The sequence below is a fragment of the Leucoraja erinacea genome, chromosome 9 (genome assembly GCF_028641065.1).
Source record: "Leucoraja erinacea ecotype New England chromosome 9, Leri_hhj_1, whole genome shotgun sequence".
Taxonomy (NCBI): Eukaryota; Metazoa; Chordata; class Chondrichthyes; order Rajiformes; family Rajidae; genus Leucoraja; species Leucoraja erinaceus.
In genome coordinates this window covers 20,576,072-20,596,082 of record NC_073385.1, presented here as the reverse complement: position 1 = coordinate 20,596,082, position 20,011 = coordinate 20,576,072, and the positions used below count along the sequence as shown (strand labels likewise).

Here is a 20,011-nt window from a genome sequence, read left to right as displayed (position 1 = left end):
TGCGTGTGCGTGCATGGTGTGTGTGCGTGATGTGTGCGTGCGTGCATGATGTGTGTGTGTGTGGCGTGTGTGTGTAGCTCTCTCTGGGCTGCGGTTAGTGGTGATATTCACTACTCACCACCGGGTGGCGCCCATAATGGCTGCCTCGTCAACAGTCTGTCTTGTCCCTTCTCTGTTTTTATTATTTTAAGCATGTCCTGAATGTTTGTTTTAATGTCTCTTGGCATGTTTTATGTGGGGGGGGGGGGTAGGGTGCGGGCGGCAGGATCGGGGGAAACCTTTCTCAGTCACTTACCTCAACGGAGATGCGAGTTTTCTCCGTGTTGCATCTCCGCCCCCCCCCTGCGGCCCGCAACGTGGAGTGGAGACCGGCCCGGAGCTTCAAGCCTCGGGTGCGGCGCGGACTTACCATCGCGGAGCCTGTGATCTTTTGCCGAGGATCGCCAGTGTTGAAACTCCGACTGCGGGGCCTGTGGACTTTAGCACTGTAAAGCCACGGTGTTCGGTCTCATGGTGGCCGACTCGGGAGCTCCATGTTGTTCCAATCCGTCCCAACGCCGGAGTTTCCATCATCTCGACACGAGGTCAGTTCAAAGGCCCCGACCACAGGTGAACAAAGAGGAAGGTAACTGGACTTTATTGCCTTCCATCACAGTGAGGAATGCTAATTCCACTATGGTGGGTGTTTATATTAAACTTTATTTTATGTGCTGTGTGTATCGTTGCTTTTTACTTAGTACGGCTGTATGGTGACTCACATTTCACTGCACCTTAACTGGTGCGTTAAATTGAATCTTGAATCTTGACTGGGACACAGGCCTCGCGAGCTCCATCACTCCAGAGCGCTGGACAAGAGAGAGGCCGCTGGAGAACGCACACGAGCACAAAGTGGTGAGAGGGGTAACGGGTGTAAAGAGGTTTATTGTACAGGCCCCACAGTGCGGGGAGAACAGCAACTGGTGTACACGGGTTGTATTTTACACACACACGTGCACACAGCGGGGGGAAAGGTGTACACAGTTATTTTACACACATCTGGGTAGGGTGTATACACGGGGGGGGGAGTGTGTACACGGGGGGAGGGGGGTGGGGGAGGGTGTACACGGGGGGGGAGGGTGGGGGGGGGGGGGGCAGGACTATCTCCCATCACCCCTGCGCTGGCACCAGTTTGGGCTCGTCCTCGTCCTGCCCAGTGCGCTCCTCCGACTCAGTCAGCAACTCCGAGGAAACTTCAGTGAAGAGCTGGTCCCACGCCCAGCACACGTCCTCCTGCACACACATCACACGCAGAGTACAACACCTGGCCACGCACATCACACGCAACTTCACAGGCCGAGTACAACACCTGGCCACGCACATGCAGAGTACAACACGTGGGCCACACACACATACGCACACACGCAACATGGTGGCGATGGGAGGGGTGGGGGAGGGGTGCAACAGAGCAACACACCCCCCCTCCTCCATCCTCTCCCTCCCCCCCCCCCCACCTCCTCCCCCCCCCCCTCTCCTCCCACCCCCCCCGCGCCCCACCCCGTGACGGTCACTCACCTCTCGTACCTCTTGTTCCGCTGACAGCACCCGGCTCAGCAGCTTCAGGTCGATGTCCCCGTCCTGTGGAAGCGCCGCACGTCAGCACGGCAGCACCGCCCCCACACCTCCCCCCCCCACACCCACATCACCCACCCCCACCCACACCGCACCCCAACCCACACACACCCCCCCACCCCACCCCCCCCACACCTCCCCCCCCCCCACATCTACACCCACATCACCCACCCCTACCCACACCCCACCCCCACCCCACACACTCCCCACCCCACACTCCCACCCCCCACGCTCCACCCCCCACACCCACAGCCCCCAGGAACCCCCACCCCCCACCCAAGAGACCAAACCCCACCCTCACCCTGCCAGTGGGCAGTGAGCAGGGAGGGGCTTCAATGAACCTGGTCTGGGTCCAGACAGCGGGACTGGGGGTGGTGAGTGAAGGGCTGGGGGTGGGGAATGAGGGTGGGGGTGGTGAGGGGGGGTGGGCACGGGGTTCTGGAATGTTTCGCCCACTCACCAGGGTGTGGAAGGCCCCGTACTTCATCAGATCATTGTCCAGGTCCCGGTACGTCAACACCCGGTTCACCTGCACACTGGGGGGAGAGAGAGAGAGGTCACACTGACCACACAGCCCCCACCCCTCCATGACCACACGACCCACAGCCACACCCCACTGTCTGGTGAGGTGGGGTTTGGGGTGGAGGTGTGGGGGGGGGGTGGGTTCGGGGTGGGGGGTCGGGGGGGGGGGGGTGGGTTGGGGGGGTGTGCGGGGGGGGTTCGGGGTGGGGGGGGGTCGGGGGGGGGGGTTGGGTTCGGGGTGGTTGGATCGTGTTGGATGGGGCGGGGGTGGGTTCAGGGTGGGGGTTTCTACCTACCTGGGGGGGGCTGCCACCTGCATGGCCAGGTCCTCCTCCTCCACCTCCTCCAGGTCAGGAATGACGGGGATATCTGCACAGGAAGAGTTGAGTTGAGTTTCTGGTCACGTGTACCCAGGTGCAGTGAAAGGATTTTTGTTGCGTGCTAACCAGTCAGCGGAAAGACAACACATGATTATAATCGAGCTGTCCACAGTCCACAGTGAACATGATAAAGGGAATAACATGAATAACATTTAGTGTAAGGTAAAGCCACTGAAGTTAGACACAAAAAGCTGGAGTAACTCAGCGGGACCGGGAGCATCTCTGGAGAAAAGGAATGGATGACGATTCGGGTCGGTTCATGTTAGAGTCATGGAAAGATACAGTGTGGAAACAGGCCCTTCGGCCCAACTTGCCCACACCAGCCAACATGTCCCAGCTACACTGATCACACGTGCCTGCGTTTGTTCCATATCCCTCCAAACCTGTCCTATCCATGTACCTGTCTAACTGTTTCTTAAACGTTGGGATAGTCCCAGGCTCAACTACCTCCTCTGGCAGCTTGTTCCATACACCCACCAATATTTGTGTGAAAAAGTTACCCCTCGGATTCTTATTAAATCTTTTCCCCTTCACCTTGAACCTATGTCCTCTGGTCCTCGATTCCCCAACTCTGGGCAAGAGTCTGTGCATCTACCTGATCTATTCCTCTCATGATTATGTACGCCTTTATAAGATCTCCCCTCATACTCCTGTGCTCCATGGAATAGAGACCCAGCCTACTAAACCTCTCCCCATAGCTCAAACCCTCTAGTCCTGACAACATCCTCCTAAATCTTCTCTGAACCCTTTCAAGCTTGACAATATCTTTCCTATAACATGGTGCCCAGAACTGAACACAATATTTTAAATGCTGTCTCACCGTCTTATACAACTGCAACATGACCTCCCAACCTCTATACTCAATACTCTGACTGATGAAGGCCAAAATGCCAAAAGCCTTTTTGCCACCTTTCTACCTGCGACTCGACCTTCAAGGAACCATGCACCTTTACTCCTAGATCCCTCTGCTCTACAACACTACCCAGAGAACTACCATTCACTGTGTAGGTCCTGCCCTTGTTCGACGTCCCAATATGCAACACCTCACACATCTCCGTATTAAATTCCATCAACCATTCCTCAGCCCACCTGGCCAATCGATCCAGATCCTGCTGCAATCGTTCACAACCATCTTCACTATCTGCAAAACCACCCACTTTTGTATCATCAGCAAACTTGCTAATCTTGCCATGTATGTTCTCATCCAAATCATTGATGTAGATGATAAACAGTAACGGGCCCAGCACCGAACCCTGAGGCACACCACTAGTCACAGGCCTCCAGTCCAAGAAGCAACCTTCCACCATCACCCTCTGCTTCCTTCCATGGAGCCAATTTGCTATCCATTCAGCTATCTCTCCTTGGATCCCATGCGATCTAACCTTCCAGAGCAGCTTACCATGTGGAACCTTGTCGAACGCCTTACTGAAGCCCATATATACATCTACAGCTCTGCCCTCATCAACCTTCTTGGTCACGTCTTCAAAAAACTCAATCAGATTTGTGAGACACGACATCCCACGTACAAAACCATGCTGACTATCCCTAATCAGCCCTTGTCCATCTAACTGCATGTATAACCTATCCCTCACAATACTCTCCAGCAACCTTCCAATTACAGATGTTAAGGTCACTGGCCTATAGGGTGATTTCACCAAAGGTCAAATGAGCGTAGATCCCCCCTCACGTGACCGAAAATTTTAACTGGAGGACATCTCTCAGTTTGGTACATGTAAGTGAATGGGGAAACACGCACTTTCCCACCCGTTAAAAACATGGAAAACGGCCGATTTTTGAGCTGAAATTTTCTGTGCTAGTCGGGGTGACCGTGAAGCACAGCGACCTAAATTTTCAGGCAAAAAAAAAGATAGAAAGTAAGGTAATTACAAGAGGGAACTGAAGGTAGAAAGCGGCGGAAGTGAACAGCTGACATTTGCCGTGAAGATTTTAAGATCCAAAATATCGGGAATTATCGCGTTTGCTCGCTGAATTTCATCAAAAGTAAGGCATTATTAACTCCTCCAGGGATATACTTAATCCCAGCTGTCTATACCTGTCCCATGCATCCTTCTTGTTTTTGACTAATGCCTCAATTTCCCTCGTCAGCCAAGCTTCATTACGTTTGCCTGCTTTGCCCTTCACTCTAACGGGGACATACATATCTTGAGCTTTCGTCAGCACATTTTTAAAAACATCCCACTTGGCCGATGTTCCTTTCCCCTCAAATAACCTGCCCCAGTCAACTTTAGCGAGACCTTCTCTCATACCCTCAAAGTTGGCCTTACCCCAGTTGAGCATTTTAACACGTGGACCCTCTCCATCCCGACCAGAACTATCTTAAACCTAATTGAACTGTGGTCACTGGTCCCAAAAGGCTCACACTTCATTAACTTGTCATGGGAACAAAGAAACATAGAAATTAGGTGCAGGAGTAGGCCATTCGGCCCTTCGAGCCTGCACCGCCATTCAATATGATCATGGCTGATCATCCAACTCAGTATCCCGTACCTGCCTTCTCTCCATACCCCCTGATCCGCTTAGCCACAAGGGCCACATCTAACTCCCTCTTAAATATAGCCAATGAACTGGCCTCAACTACCCTCTGTGGCAGAGAGTTCCAGAGATTCACCACTCTCTGTGTGAAAAAAGTTCCTGCCCCCTTGCCTCGGCAAGACGGTGTTGCTTGCCCCACCACCCCACCTCACCCCAAACACCCCACTCCAGCTCCACTGCAGACACCCACAGTCTGTGCCCCTCTCACAACCACCACCCTCTCCTCTCCACATCACCATCAGGCTTCAATGTGTCATTGTGTACCGAGGTACAGTGAAAAGCTTTGTTTTGCAAGCTGTCCAAACATGGATTGTCTTTCCGCTGACTGGGTAGCATGCAACAAAAAGGTTTTTTACTGTACCTTGTTATACGTGACAATAAACCAAACTCACGTACAATAGGTAGAGCAAAGGGGAAGATACAGAGTACAGAATATAGTTCTCAGCATTGTAGCACATCAGTTCCACAGACAGTGTCCACAATGGGGTAGAGGTGAATTGGACAGAAGCTTATGGAAGGACCGTTCAGAAGCCTGATAACAGAGGGGAAGAAGCTGTTCCTGAGTCTGGTGGTGCGTACTTTCAAGCTTCCGTACCTTGTGCCGGTCGGGAGAAGAAGGAATGACCGGGGTATATCGCCCAATGTGCTCACCTCCATCATCGTCAGAGTCCTCGGGGCTGCGGGGCCTGAGCCGCGTGCTGTGGGAGAGAACACACGTACATCACCCCACAACACTATGTAACACAGGGTCATACATCACCCCAACACAGGGTCATACATCACCCCAACACAGGGTCATACATCACTCCAACACAGGGTCATACATCACCCCAACACAGGGTCATACATCACCCCAACACAGGGTCATACATCACTCCAACACAGGGTCATACATCACTCCAACACAGGGTCATACATCACCCCAACACAGTGTCATACAACACCCCAACACAGTGTCATACATCACTCCAACACAGGGTCATACATCGCCCCAACACAGGGTCATACATCACCCCAACACAGGGTCATACATCACCCCAACACAGGGTCATACATCACACCCCCCCCCCAACACAGGGCCCCATACATCACCCCCCAAACAGGGTCATACAACACACGTACATCACCCCCCAACACAGGCAACGATAGAGTACACAGGTGGGGGGTGGTTAAGGTGGGGGGTGGCAGGTTAAGGTGGGGGGGGGCAGGTTTGTGTGGGGGGTGGTTCAGGTGGGAGGCGCAGGGTTGGGTGGGGGGGACTGGGTTGGGTGGGGGGGGGGGCAGCTTGGGAGTCTGGTATTGGGAACGGGCTGATGGCTATACTCACTCCTCCAGTTCTTCTGACACTTTGCGACCAGATCTGAAAACAAGAACAAGGAGAGAGATGACAAACACTCAATAACAGATTATGTGGAGTGTTATATGCAGGTCCGGTCGCCCCCATTGCAGGATGGGTGTGCAGGCTTTGGAGAAGCTGCAGAGGTGGTTGACCAGAATGATGCCTGGATTAGCGGGGATACACAGAGAGGTGGACAGACTTGGATTGTTCTCTCTGGAGTTGAGGGGTGGCCTGAGACAAGTGTGTAGATAGGGTGGATAGCCAGAACCTTGTTCCCATGATGCAAGGATCAAAGACATCAGGGCAGAAGTTTCATGGAACGTGTGGGGCAAGAATTAATAGGAACCCAAGGGGTAACATTTTTAACACAGAGGGCAGTGGGTGCCTGGCACAAGCTGCCACAGGAGGTAGTTGAGGCAGGGACTAGAACTAGATTTGATAGACACTTGGACAGGTACGTGGATAGGAAAGGTTTTGAAGCATATGGCAGGTAGGATCAGTGTAGATGGGGCATGTTGGTCAGCATGGGCAGGTTGGGCCGAAGGGCCTGTTTCCGTGCTGTGTGACTATATATGGATATGCAGGGGATGGAGGGATATGGATCATGTGCAGGTAGATACCAGACTGTCTTGGCATCATATTTGGCACGGACATTGTGGGCCGAAGGGCCTGTTGCTGGGCTCTAGTATTCTATGTTGCAATGTGACAGTGGAGACTAGCGAGTGGTAGACACTGCCCGGTCCATCACAGATACTGATCTCCCCACCATCGAAGGTCCATCACAGTACTGACCTCCCCAGCGGTATGATCATTGACCTCCAATTTCAGGTGCTCCCTGCTTTCTTCCTCATTCCCCTCCCGTTCCCAGCTCTCCCATAGCCCACTGTCTCCGCCTCTTCCTTTCTTCTTCCCCCACCCCCACATCGGTCTGAAGAAGAGTCTCAACCCGAAACGTCGCCTATTTCCTTCGCTCCATAGATGCTGCTTCACCCGCTGAGTTTCTCCAGTATTTTTGTCTCGCCACCATTGAAGGTCCATCACAGGTACTGACCTCCCCGCCATCGGAGTGATCTACAGGAGGCGCTGCCACACAGCCAGCAGAGACACACACCACTCTGGCCACGCTCTCATCTCGCTGCTACCATGAGAAGATCAGGTTGCATAAAACTGCATCATGATGTCCTGACTCATATACTGTCCGTGTTCATCACCACTGCACCTACTTGTGTGGCCCCTAGCAGGGAGTTATGGACCTGGACCCCGAGATGTGTCTGGACATCAACGCTGTTAAAGGAGACGCCATTAATGGTATATTTTCCCCTTGTATTTGACCTGCCAAAGTACAGCACCTCACACTTGCCCGATGCCCTCACTGATGAAGGCCATTGGTGTAAAAGGCTTCTCCACCCCCTGGTCTCGCTACGCTGGGCACCAGTCCGTGGGCACACTGCCCGTTGAGCGGTGCTGGGCTGGGCAGGTCGGTGGGCATGGTCACTCACTTGGAGAGGCGAGGGGTGTTGTCCGCCCAGCCACCCTGCCGCCGTGCCGGTTTGCTGGAAGGGTCCTGTAACAGAGGCAGACAGTCGGGTTAGGCTGATCACCACAGAAGCTCAGTTCCGTTTATTGTCACGTGTACCGAAGCTTTGGTTGCGTGCTGTCCAGTCAGCAGAAAGACAATACATGATTACAATCGAGCCATTTACAGTGTATAGATACAGGATAAGGGAATAACGTTTAGTGCGGTTAGTGCCCCAGAGAGGTATTGAACATAGAAGCGGGCAGCATAGGAACAGGCCCTTCGGCCCACAATGTCCGTGCTGAACATGATGACAGGACCAACTCATATCTGCCTGCACGTGATCCATATCCCTGCATATCCAGAAGCCTCGTTAACCCCTCCACAACAACAGTGCCCACCATGCATGCTTGAGGATAGACTCCCTGCTCGTTCCACTCCACACTCCTGCTGTCAGACTGCCCCTTAGCCTCAGCAGCCAGCCCTTGGATCAGTTGTACCACCTGCCCACGGCACATGCCCCAACTGCTCACACCTGGAGATCACCAACACCTAATACACATCTTCTTACACAATATGACTGCCAATGTCCAATGATTGATAGCTACAGCATGGATACAGCCGGCCATGTTTGGTCCACGCTGGCCAGCGATCACCCGTTCACACTAGTTCTATGTTATTCCACTTTCTCATCCACTCCCTGCACACTAGGGGGCATTTACAGAGGGACGATTATTAATTTTGGGATGTGGGAGGAAGCCGGAGCACCCGGAGAAAACCCATAGTTACAGGGAGAGCATGCAAATTACACACAGACAGCACCCGAGGTCAGGATTGAACCCGGGCCTCTGGTGCCGAGAGGCAGCAGCTCTACCCGCTGCGCTGCTGTTGAAAGCCAGATGTTGGCAGCGTCTCGTCACATTACTGGTTACTTCTTCAAAACATTCCTTGCATTTCTCAGCTGTTACCCTCGTGAAGCTGCCAACACCATGAGCTCAGCACGAGCTGCTGCTGCTCTCTAAGCCTGGGCTTCCAATATCTACACACACTGACATCAGTCTAACACAACAGCAGCTTCCAACATTCACTCCCCATCCCCATGTCTACTACACCTGCTTCATGGCCACATTGCTCACTGGAGACTCACCCACAATGACATTGGCTCAATGTTCACCATGGAGCTGTGAGGCACGGGCTGGGGAGTGGGAGAGAGACAGGGAGCTCAGCACAGTCTCTGGGCATGTATAGAGGCAGGCAGTGGCCACTTCGCCATGGCACACCCACCACAGTCTACCTGCCGAACGGGGGGGCGGGGGGGAATGTGTGTGTGTGTGTTTATGTGTAGGGTGTGTGTGTGTGCATGTGAGTGAGAGAGTGTGTGTGTGTGTGTGTGTTATATGTTGGGGTGTGTGTGAGCACAATTGTGTGTGTGTGTTGTGTGAGTGAGTGTGCGAGAGAGAGGATAGTGTGTGTGTGTGTGTTTATGTGTAGGGTATGTGCGAGTACGATTGTGTATGTGTTGTGTGTGTGCGCGAGTGAGTGTGTGTCCGAGAGAGGAGTGTGTGTGTGTGTGTGTGCGCATGTGCGCGTGTGTGTGTGCGCGTGTGTGTACGCATGTGCGTGAGTGCGCGTGTGTGTGTGCGTGTGTGTGAGAGAGAGAGACCATTACCCAGTGGAACCATCAATGGCAAACGGATTTCATGCTTTGTTTTTACAGTAGGGAACTCACTCAACTCAATAAATTTTGATATTTTGCTTAATTTTCAAAAATAAACTGCTGAGGAATGCTGAGAGATCAGGCTGCCTAAAATAAGCGGTGACTAATGTAGTGTGGGAACCAGGCTGCTGGGAGAGAGAGGCCACCTTCCCTGCCCTGGAATCCCAGCTCTGGCACCGAGACAAGAGCTCAGGCTACCCGGGTGGGCGTTCCGTACACAGGCCCTTCACCATACACGGCCCATCGTAGCTGGGCAGCACATACACGGGCCCTTCGGCCCTCAGCCAGAGGGTGATGAATCTGTGGGTTAATTGCCACAGACGGATGTGGTGGGCATCACTGGGTATTTACAAAGCAGAGATGGGCAAGTTCTTGTTTAGGATTAGGGCGTCAGAGGTTATGGGGAGAAGAGAGGACAATGGGATTGAGAGGGAGAGATAGATGAATGGTGGAGTAGACTCGATGGGCCGAATGGCCTAATTCTGCTCCTATGTCATGGTCTGATCTGGTCTGATCTAGTTAGCACACTGGGCTCGTCCCATTTGGCCCTTAGAACTCTAAACACTTCCTTTCCATTGATCTGTCCAACATTATCATTGTATCCACTCCTCTGGCAGCTCATTTCAGTTCCAGATACGGACTACCTTCTGCGTGAAAACGTTACTCTTGAGGTCCCTCTTCAATCTCTCCCCTCTCAACTTAAGCCTGTGCCCTCTAGTTTTAGAATCCTCTACCCTGGGATAAAGACTGAGCATTCACTTTGTCCACACCCCTCAATAAGGTCACCCCTCAGCCTCCGACACTCCCAGCGTGTCCAACCTCTCCCTGTAACCCAAGCCCGCAAGCCCAGGTAGCATCCTGGTGAATCTCGGCTGCATCCTGCACACACACACACACAGTTCTGTGTGGTCCCACCAGTCACCTGTGCTGTGGCTGGCACAGGTGGACAGGACAGCACCGGAACAGGCCCTTCGGCCCACATTGTCTGTCCTGGACACGATGCCAAAGTAAACTAATCTCCTCTGCCAGCACATGATCCATATCCCTCCATTCCCTGTATATCCATGTGCAATCCAAAAGCCTCTTAAACTCCTATCTGCCTCCACCACCAGCGCTGGCAGCACGTTCCAGCACCCCCACTGCGGAAAGAATCTGACCCAGCACATCATCTTTAAACGTTGCCCCATTCACCTTAAAACAATGCCCTCTAGTCCTTGACATTTCCACCCTGTGAAAAGTTTCTGGCTGTCTCCCCTATCTTTGCCTCATCATTTTATACACTTCTGTCAGCTCTTCCTTCAACCTCTGGTGTTCCACAGAAAACAATCCCTGTATCTAAGTAACTCAGCGGGTCAGGCAGCATCTGTGGAGAACATGGATAGGTGACGTTTCGGGTCGAGACCCTTCACACCTTGGGGTGATCTGTGAAACGAGTGTCCCTGCCCACTATAGAGGTGAGACATTGCGGAGCAGCAGTGTGGCTCGAGCAAGGCCTCTGGCTCGAACTGACCAACATTAATCACACAGGTTGTGTCGTTAGCTGCCCGTTTGCTGCTTGCTGAAGGCTGCTGCACACTAACAGCCACGCGGTTCACACAGCACAAGCCCAGAGGACATGACAAATGTGGAGAGTGGTGCTTTTAACAGCAGGCGGGCGGATCACACAAACCCACACTGCAATCCATGCAATGTGAAGGCTGAAGTAGTCTAAGTATTCAAAATATTGTGAGCAATTGATAGCTTCGCTATTCCCATTGGCTGAAGGGTCCAGGACAAGAGGGCAGAGAACTTTCAGCACAAAGCAAGCGGGTAGAATAGGGAACAGCGGCTTTGTGTGTAACGGGCTGTGTGTGTGTGTGTAACAGGGACTGTGTGTGTGTAACAGCGGCTGTGTGTGTGACAGGGACTGTGTGTGTGTGTGTGTGACAGGGACTGTGTGTGTGTGTGGGGGTGTGTGTGTGTGACAGGGACTGTGTGTGTGTGTGTGTGACAGGGACTGTGTGTGTGTGTGTGTGTGACAGGGACTGTGTGTGTAACAGGGCTCTGTATGTGTGTGTGTGTATGTGTATGTAACAGGGGCTGTGTGTGTGTAACAGCGGCTGTATGTGTGTGTGTGTGAGAGGGACTGTGTGTGTAATAGGGGCTGTGTGTTACCACACAGAAACAGGCCCTTCAGCCCACCTTGCCCATGCTGACCTGTTCCCACTTGCCTGCATTTGGCCCCTGGCCCTCGAACCTTTCTAGCCATGTCTCCACTGCTTCACAGCGCCAGACAGCGGTTCGAACCCGACCTCGGGTGTTGTCTGTACGTTCTCCCCATGGGTTTCCTCCCTCATCCTAGACGTGCGGGTTTGTCGGCTAAATTGTCTGCTGTAAATTCTCTCCCGTGTAAAGGTGAATGGTGGCATCGTGGAGGGCCGGCTTGGGAATGGGTGAGAATGTGGGGAAAAAAACGGAATCATGTATGTAGGACAGAGTATATGGGGAGGTGATGGTCCCAGAGACACGGAAACTTGGCCCTTTAAACCAACTCTGCCACTCCTGCTTGTGGTCAGCACATCGATGGGCCGAAGGGCCTGTCTCCCTGCTGTACCTCTCGATGCACCTCAAGAGGAGGATTATTGCATCAACAGTTAGAGAAAAGTCATGGGGCATTCTCTGCAGGAACTGTCCTTACTCCACAGAGCTACGACACTCACAATTGCACACATCTCCAAACTTGGAATGAGCAGAAAGAAATTACTAATATGCCGTCTAATTCCCATCATCTTTGTCCAAAAATGTATTTGGAATGTTGTGCTTCTCCTCATGGTACATCAGTGCAGAAATGCTCACCCACCCAGTCAATACATCAGAAGCAGCCAGTCCCCTTGTCCAGCAGCTTGAGTTCCCAGTCCCAGGCAGACCAGTACATCACAAGCTGCCCTTCCCCTTGTCCAGCAGCTCGAGTTCCCAGTCCCAGGCAGGGTTAAGGTCCTTATTATCTGTCGTCTGATGTCTATGGCGTGCCACCCCAACCTGTGTCTATGCTCCATACCAAACTCTCCCACCTTCACTCACACGACCTTCACTATCTGCACTCCAGGCCCCCTTGTGAAGTGAAGCTCTAAGTCTGGGTCTAACCACACCTCCTCTGTGACTGCAATATCAAGCTCATCTCCCCTATGTGTTGTTAGACTCTCTCAGCACACAAACAGGCCCTTCAGCCCTACTTGCCCAAGATGCCCCATCTAACCAGTCCCATTTGCCTGCGTTTGGTCTCTATCTCTCTAAACCTTGTGTTGGAAGGGACTGCAGATGCTGGTTGAAACCGAAGATGGACACGAAAAGCTGGAGTAACTCAACGGGACAGGCAGCATCTCTGGAGAGAAGAAACGGGTGACGTGGGGGTCGAGACCCCCTGAAGAAGGGTCTTGACCCGAAACGTTACCCATTCCTTCTCTCCAGAGATGCTGCCTGTCCCACTGAGTTACTCCAGCACTTTGTGTTTAACTTCTCTCTTCCCTCCAGTCCTGTTCAACTGTCCCTGTCCAAGTGTCTTCAATGTTGTTTTTGATCCATAACTATGGATATCCAGAACTGGAGGAGTTTATGCCACTGAGGAGTCTACTTAAGAAGGAAATCCGGAGAGCAAATAGAGGGCAGGAGATACATCTGGCAGATAATAATGAATCACATCTATAGAGCTGTATATTGATTTCCCCCGTGTGACATCATCAAAGATCTTTCCTGCCCCAGTCATTCCTTCTTCTCCCCTTTCCCAATGAAGCTTGAAAGCGTGCACAACCAGACTCAGGAACAGCTTATTCCCCTCTGTATTCAGGCTTCTGAACGGTCCTTCCATAAGCTAGGGTACTGTCAAATTCACCTCTACCCCATTGCGGACATTGGTCTGTGGAACTGATGCTCTACAATGCTGAGAACTATATTCTGCACTCTGTACCTTTGCTCTACCTGTTGTACTGGAGTTGACCTGATTGTATTTATGTATAGTATTGTCTGATTTGATTGGATAGCCTGCAGAACAAAGCTGTTTCTCGGTACAAACCTCGGTACGGGTGACAATAATAAACCTAAACTGACCACAAGGCTGCTAGCAGGTGGTGCACACTTCACCAAGAACGCTGCATCGTCTAGTCTCTGTAACATTGCGAGCTGTGCAAACCATCTCCAATGAAGCTGTGCTGCATGCATGAACTCAGGCCATTCGCGCATGAAAATGTCCTTACAGCAAGCATTCTATCCTCGAATAACTGGTTGGAATTCTCTGGATCAAATCCAATCGCATTCCCGGCAGATTTAACATCTCCCATCTGATGTTTTTGTGTTTTTCACTGAAGACCAGAGCTGTTGAATTTGTCTTCATTTTGTTTGTGATGCAATAGCAAGCTGCTGGCCAAGGATGGATTGCACACAGACGCCTGTCTACACATCAGTTCACGTTCCCACACTCACGGCCTCCGCTCAGTCACTCAGTCAGTCAGTCCACACACACTCAGCTGCATAATGACTCTGCCTTTACACTGCACCCCGCTTCAGTCAGACCTGGGGGCAGGTCCAGGCAGACATGCAGCACTGGGGACATGTCTAGACAGACATGCAGCACTGGGGGCAGGTCTAGACAGACATGCAGCACTGGGGACATGTCTAGACAGACATGCAGCACTGGGGACAAGTCTAGACAGACATGCAGCACTGGGGGCAGTTCTGGCGCCCAGCGACAGGAAGGAAGGCAGGAAAGGGTGCAGAAGGGATTCACCTGGATGTTACCTGGGCTTGAGTTACAGGGAGAGGTTGGATAGGCTGGGACATTTTTCTTTAGAGTGTAGGAGGCTGAGGGGTGACCTTATTGAGGTGTACAAGATTAATAGGGACATTGATAAAGTGAACACTCACAGTCTCTTTCTTGGGGTAGAGGATTCTAAAACTAGAGGGCTTGGGCTTAAGGTGAGAGGGAAGAGATTTAAGAGGGGCCTCAGGGGCAGTTTTTCTCTGACCGTGGTCTGTGTTGGGAATGAGCTGCCAGAGGAAGAAGTAGAAGTGCAAACAACGATGACTTAAAGACATTTAGACAGATATATGGACAGGAAAGTTAGAGAGATATGAGCCAAATGCAGGCAAATGGGATTAGCCTGGTTTGCCAATTTGGTCAGCCTGGGCAAGTTGGGCCCAATGGCCTGTTCCTGTGTGACTCTATGCTAGTACATCAGTACAGCGCTTTACTGTATATCCCATATCACAGGGAGCTATGCAGCAGAATGTCTCCGCACTTTACCTGCATGTTTAGCCCATTACCCACAACCTGCTGGTTCCCCTGTCACACGGAACAGCAAACTGCTGCTCTCCTGTCACCGACGCGACTAGATGCAGCACTGGGGCAGGTCTAGACAGATGCAGCACCGTGGGCAGGTCTAGACAGATGCAGCACTGGGGGCAGGTCTAGACAGATGCAGCACCGTGGGCAGGTTTAGACAGACATGCAGCACTGGGGGCAGGTCTGGACAGAATCCCCCCCAACCCACTGCAAGTCTGTCACCTGCAACATCTCAGCTTCTCCTCTACAGAGAGTAAGTCCATCTTCCACACTTACTCCAGTAACTGGATACATCACAGGAACATTCCTGGACTCCCTCACACACATCCTCTCTGAAGTGTGGGGTGAAATATGCGTCTTAACTCTGTCTGCAGCCTTCACAGACGTACGTACTTACACCGCAGTCTCCAGCACTCCACCACACAACCCCTTTCCCTGGGTGGAGATGTCAAAGACTGGAGGGCATTGCTTGAAGGTGAGAGGGGCAAAGTTTAATTGAGATGTGTGGGGTAAGGTGGTCATGTTCATAGGTTCTGGGGACAGAATGAGGCCATTCAGCCCATCACATCTACTCCGCCATTTAATCATGGTTGATTTATCTTTCCCTCTCAATCCCATTCTCCTGCCTTCTCCCCATAACCCCTGACACCCCTATTTACACAGAGAGTAGTGTGCCTGGAATTTCCTGCCAGGGTCGGTGGTGACAATATGCAGGCAATGGTGGAGATATAGATCACATGCAGGCAGAGATCAGCTTAAGCTGTGTGGGGTGTGTGTGTGTGTGTGTGTGTGTGTGTGTGTGTGTGTGTGTGTGTGTGTGTGTGTGTGTGTGTGTGTGTGTGTGTGTGTGTGTGTGTTCCTGTACTGTGCTACATTCCATGTTGTTAGCTACATTCACTCACGGTGAGGTGTACAGATTTACGAGGATGTTGCCATGACTCGAGGGCCTGAGCTATAGGGAGAGCATGGGCAGGCTAGGACTTTATTCCTTGGAGCGCAGGAGGCTGAGACGTGATCTTATGGAAGTGTAAAAAATCATGAGGGGAGTAGAGCGGGTGAATGCACAAAGTCTTTGTCCCAGAGTAGGGGATTTAATAACTAGAGGTCATGGGTTAAAGGTGAAAGGGGAAAGACTTAAAAGGAACCTGAGGGGCAACATTTTCACATGTGGGGTATGGAACAAGCTGCCAGAGGAGCTAGTGTGTAGGGAAGAACTGCAGATGCTGGTTTAAATCGAAGCTAGACACAAAATGCTGGAGTAACGCAGCGGGTCAGGCAGCATCTCTGGAGAGAAGGAATGGGTGACGTTTCGGGTCGAGACCCTTCTTCAGAGTCTGAAGAAACGTCACCCATTCCTTCTTTCCAGAGATGCTGCCTAACCTGCTGCGTTACTCCAGCATTTTGTATCTACCTAAGGAGGTAGTTGAGGCAAGTACTATAACAACATTTAAATGACATTTGGACAGGTCCATGGATAGGACAGGTTTAGAGGGACACAGGCTTCGATGGACATTGTAGCCCGCATGGTTATGTTGGGATGAAGGGACTGTTTCCGTGCTGAGACTCTGTGACTGCAGGTGACCTGCCGAGTCCCCTCTGCCCAAACCCAAGCCTTTCCTAGCCTGGCCCATGCGTTTAGTCCTGGCCCAAACCTGGCACTGTGCCTTCTACAGCTGATCCAGTGTGGCTCATTCCCTGCTCTGCGAACACAGGATATCCATCTCTCCCATCTCTGGGAACAGGGCATTCCCAGTCCATCTCTCCCATCTCTGGGAAGGCAGGGTATTTGATGCTTTGCCAACAGTCACGAGTGGCCATCCATAGCCAGCAGAGAGAGGTGGTGTGTGTACTCTACACCACACCAGCACCTGTGGCAATACAGATACCTCCAGAAGGATGGAGCCGTGTTTCACTTGGTGTGGGGTCACCAGGACATAGAAAAACATAGAAAAATAGAAAATAGGTGCAGGAGTAGGCCATTCGGCCCTTCGAGCCTGCACCGCCATTCAATATGATCATGGCTGATCATCCAACTCAGTATCCCATCCCTGCCTTCTCTCCATACCCCCTGACCCCTTTAGCCACATCTAACTCCCTCTTAAATATAGCCAATGAACTGGCCTCAACTACCTTCTGTGGCAGAGAATTCCACAGATTCACCACTCTGTGTAAAAAATGATTTTCTCATCTCAGTCCTAAAAGACTTCCCTCTTATCCTTAAACTGTGACCCCTAGTTTTGGACTTCCCTAACATCGGGAATAATCTTCCTGCATCTAGCCTGTCCAACCCCTTACGAATTTTGTAAGTTTCTATAAGATCCCCCCTCAATCTTCTAAATTCTAGCGAGTACAAGCCGAGTCTATCCAGTCTTTCTTAATATGAAAGTCCTGCCATCCCAGGAATCAGTCTGGTGAACCTTCTCTATACTCCCTCTATGGAAAGAATGTCTTTCCTCAGATTAGGAGACCAAAACTGTACGCAATACTCCAGGTGTGGGCTCACCAAGACCCTGTACAACTGCAGTAGAACCTCCCTGCTCTTATACTCAAATCCTCAAGACCCCAGGACTGTTGCCCATCCCCAGGCACGGCCTTATTTGGCCACAGGTCCCAGAGCTGTCAACTCACATTAGATCACCAGGGGCCATGGGGATGATGACAGAAGCCTCCTCGTGGCGATCCCTGGAAGCTGCGACGCGCCGGGTGACCAATTCTGTCAACATGTTGGACGATGACAGACGCCTACAGCGAGTTACATTGTCTGACACACGAGTGAACAAACCAGGGGCCATGCTCCAGCGAACGTCACTGACAATGCATCCAGTTTCACCCTGTGTAGTCTGTGCAGCAGCAACACTGCTGCTCACCGTGGGAGCAGGCTCGGTGGCTGATCACAGGTATGTAGGCTGGTCAGCCCCTACAGGGCCGGAGGGACCGGGGACGGAGGAGGAGCGCTCAGCACCTTGGGGTGAAGGGAGACAGGGATGATGGCACCCTGGGGTGACGACGAACAGAGCGACAGTTAGCACCCTGGGATGAGGAAGGACCTTGATGCGAGAGCGTTGCGTCCAAGGGTGAGGAAGTTCAACAATTCCTGAAGAGAGGGCTTCGACCCAAAAAGTCACCGACCCACGTTCTCCAGACATGCTGCTTGACCTGCCCAGTTACTCCAGCACTTTGAGCCTTTTTTTGTAAACGAGCACATGCAATTGCTCGTGTCACAAGAATGTCATTGGTCTGTCGTCGGTAATTATGACAATTCATCACTCTTTACTTTGGTTACGCTGCATGTGGAGTATTGCGTGGGGTTCTGATCACCCCATTACAGGAAGGATGTGGAGCTTTGGAGAGGGTGCACGAGAGGTTCACTAGTACGCTGTCTAGATTCAAGAGCATCAGCAGAGATGGACAAACTTGGACTATTCTTTCTGGAGCCTTGAAGGTTGAGGGGAGACCTATAAAGCAGCCAACATGATCAATGTCCCACTCTGGCCATTCCTTCTTCTCCCTGCTATTATGCTGTATTCTGCACTCTGTATCTTCCCCTTTGCTCTACCTATTGTACTTGAGTTTGACATTGTTTGACAGCCAGCCCTTCCACTGGTAGAGGCCTCTAGCACACACTCGCTGTGGGATGTTTCCCTTCACTCACCTCAGTGCCCACGGCATCCTGGGGCAGTCGGGCACGGCGCCCGGTCTTTGCAACCTACTGACAGAGAGGACAGGTCAGTGCCACACATTCACCACCCTCTGACTATTCCATCTCATCTCCTTCCCAAAGGCAGTGTGTGCCCATGTGTGTGTGCTCATATGTATGTGCGTATGCGTGCCTACATGTGTGTGTGTGTGTGTGTGCCCAAGTGTGTGTGTGTACCCGTGTGTGTGTGAGTGTGTGTGCATGTGTGTGTGTGTGTGCTTGTGTGTGTGTGCATGTGTGTGTGTGCGTGTGTGTGCGCGTGTGTGTGTGCGTGTGTGTGGCTTCTTCAATGCTCCATCCCTGCTGCACATCACCCAGTGAATGATGGTGACAGTTGTGTGCCCAGATGTGTGTCCCCTCCCCTGTGTGTCCCCTGCGTGTGTGTGCGCGTGTGTGTGTGTGTGTGTGTGGCTTCAGGGGCTGCTGGCCCAGTCTTGCTGACCAAGACCCCACCCAGTGAATGATGGTGACAGTTGCTGCCCAGATACTCCAGTCCCCTCCCCTGCAGGGATCCCCTGGCCCACTGAGCTCCTTCTCTGCTGCCGCTGAACAGAAATGCGGACCCCAGGGGCTGGGTGGCCCAGTCTTGGTGACCAAGACCCCCACCTCACCCTCACAACCTCAACCGTAGACACAGACCCCTCCCAGGGACACACGTCAACACCACTGCCCACCCCCGACCCTCACCCCACGTCCCACCCACATCTGATCCCCGGGTGTGACAAACCCACATCCTCACCCCCTGACTCTCCGCATCCAGCACGTCCTCCATCACCAGGCCCCGACACACTGCGCACGCGCCCGTCTCCACCCCACCGGACCCCCAATACCACCGGAACCCCCCCCCACCCCACCACCCCCCCCAGACCAGCCCAACCCCAATGACCCCATCCCACCCCCTCCCCCACTTCCCCACTGCCCACCCCCGACCCCTCCCTCAGCCTCTCCCGCAGCTCTGGGCGCCGGGCGTCAGTGTGCCCCCCCCTTCGGGGGCGCTCACCCTCACCCGCGGACTCTCCGCATCCAGCACGTCCTCCATCACCAGGCCCCGACACACTGCGAACATGGCGTGACCGTCTTCGGGGCAACCGGACCGCCACCGGAACCGGAACATCCCCTCCCTCTCCCTCTCCCTCCCTGCACCTCCCCCTCCCCCGCCCCCTTAACCCTCACTCTCACTCTCATAGAGAACCTGCTGGAGATACATACTCGTTTAAGAAAGAACTGCAGATGCTGGCAAAATCGAAGGTAGACACAAAATGCTGGAGCAACTCAGGGGGTGAGGCAGCATCTATGGAGAGAATAAATGGGCGATGTTTCGGGTCGAGACCATTCTTCAGACTGATGTCAGGGAAGGGGGTAGGA

General features: G+C 52.5%; 1 protein-coding gene across 1 annotated transcript; it reads right to left on the bottom strand.

The window, feature by feature from the left end:
- Positions 1 to 1,110: 1,110 nt before the first annotated feature.
- Positions 1,111 to 19,711, bottom strand: LOC129700093 (intraflagellar transport protein 43 homolog A). Its single transcript, XM_055640287.1, has 9 exons — positions 19,653 to 19,711; positions 18,602 to 18,655; positions 7,902 to 7,966; positions 6,391 to 6,423; positions 5,715 to 5,761; positions 2,427 to 2,499; positions 2,069 to 2,144; positions 1,552 to 1,614; positions 1,111 to 1,269 (listed from the first exon to the last, which is right to left on the bottom strand). The coding sequence occupies exons 1-9, from the start codon at positions 19,683 to 19,685 to the stop codon at positions 1,147 to 1,149; spliced, it is 567 nt and encodes a 188-aa protein (XP_055496262.1). The 5' UTR covers positions 19,686 to 19,711; the 3' UTR covers positions 1,111 to 1,146.
- Positions 19,712 to 20,011: the final 300 nt, after the last annotated feature.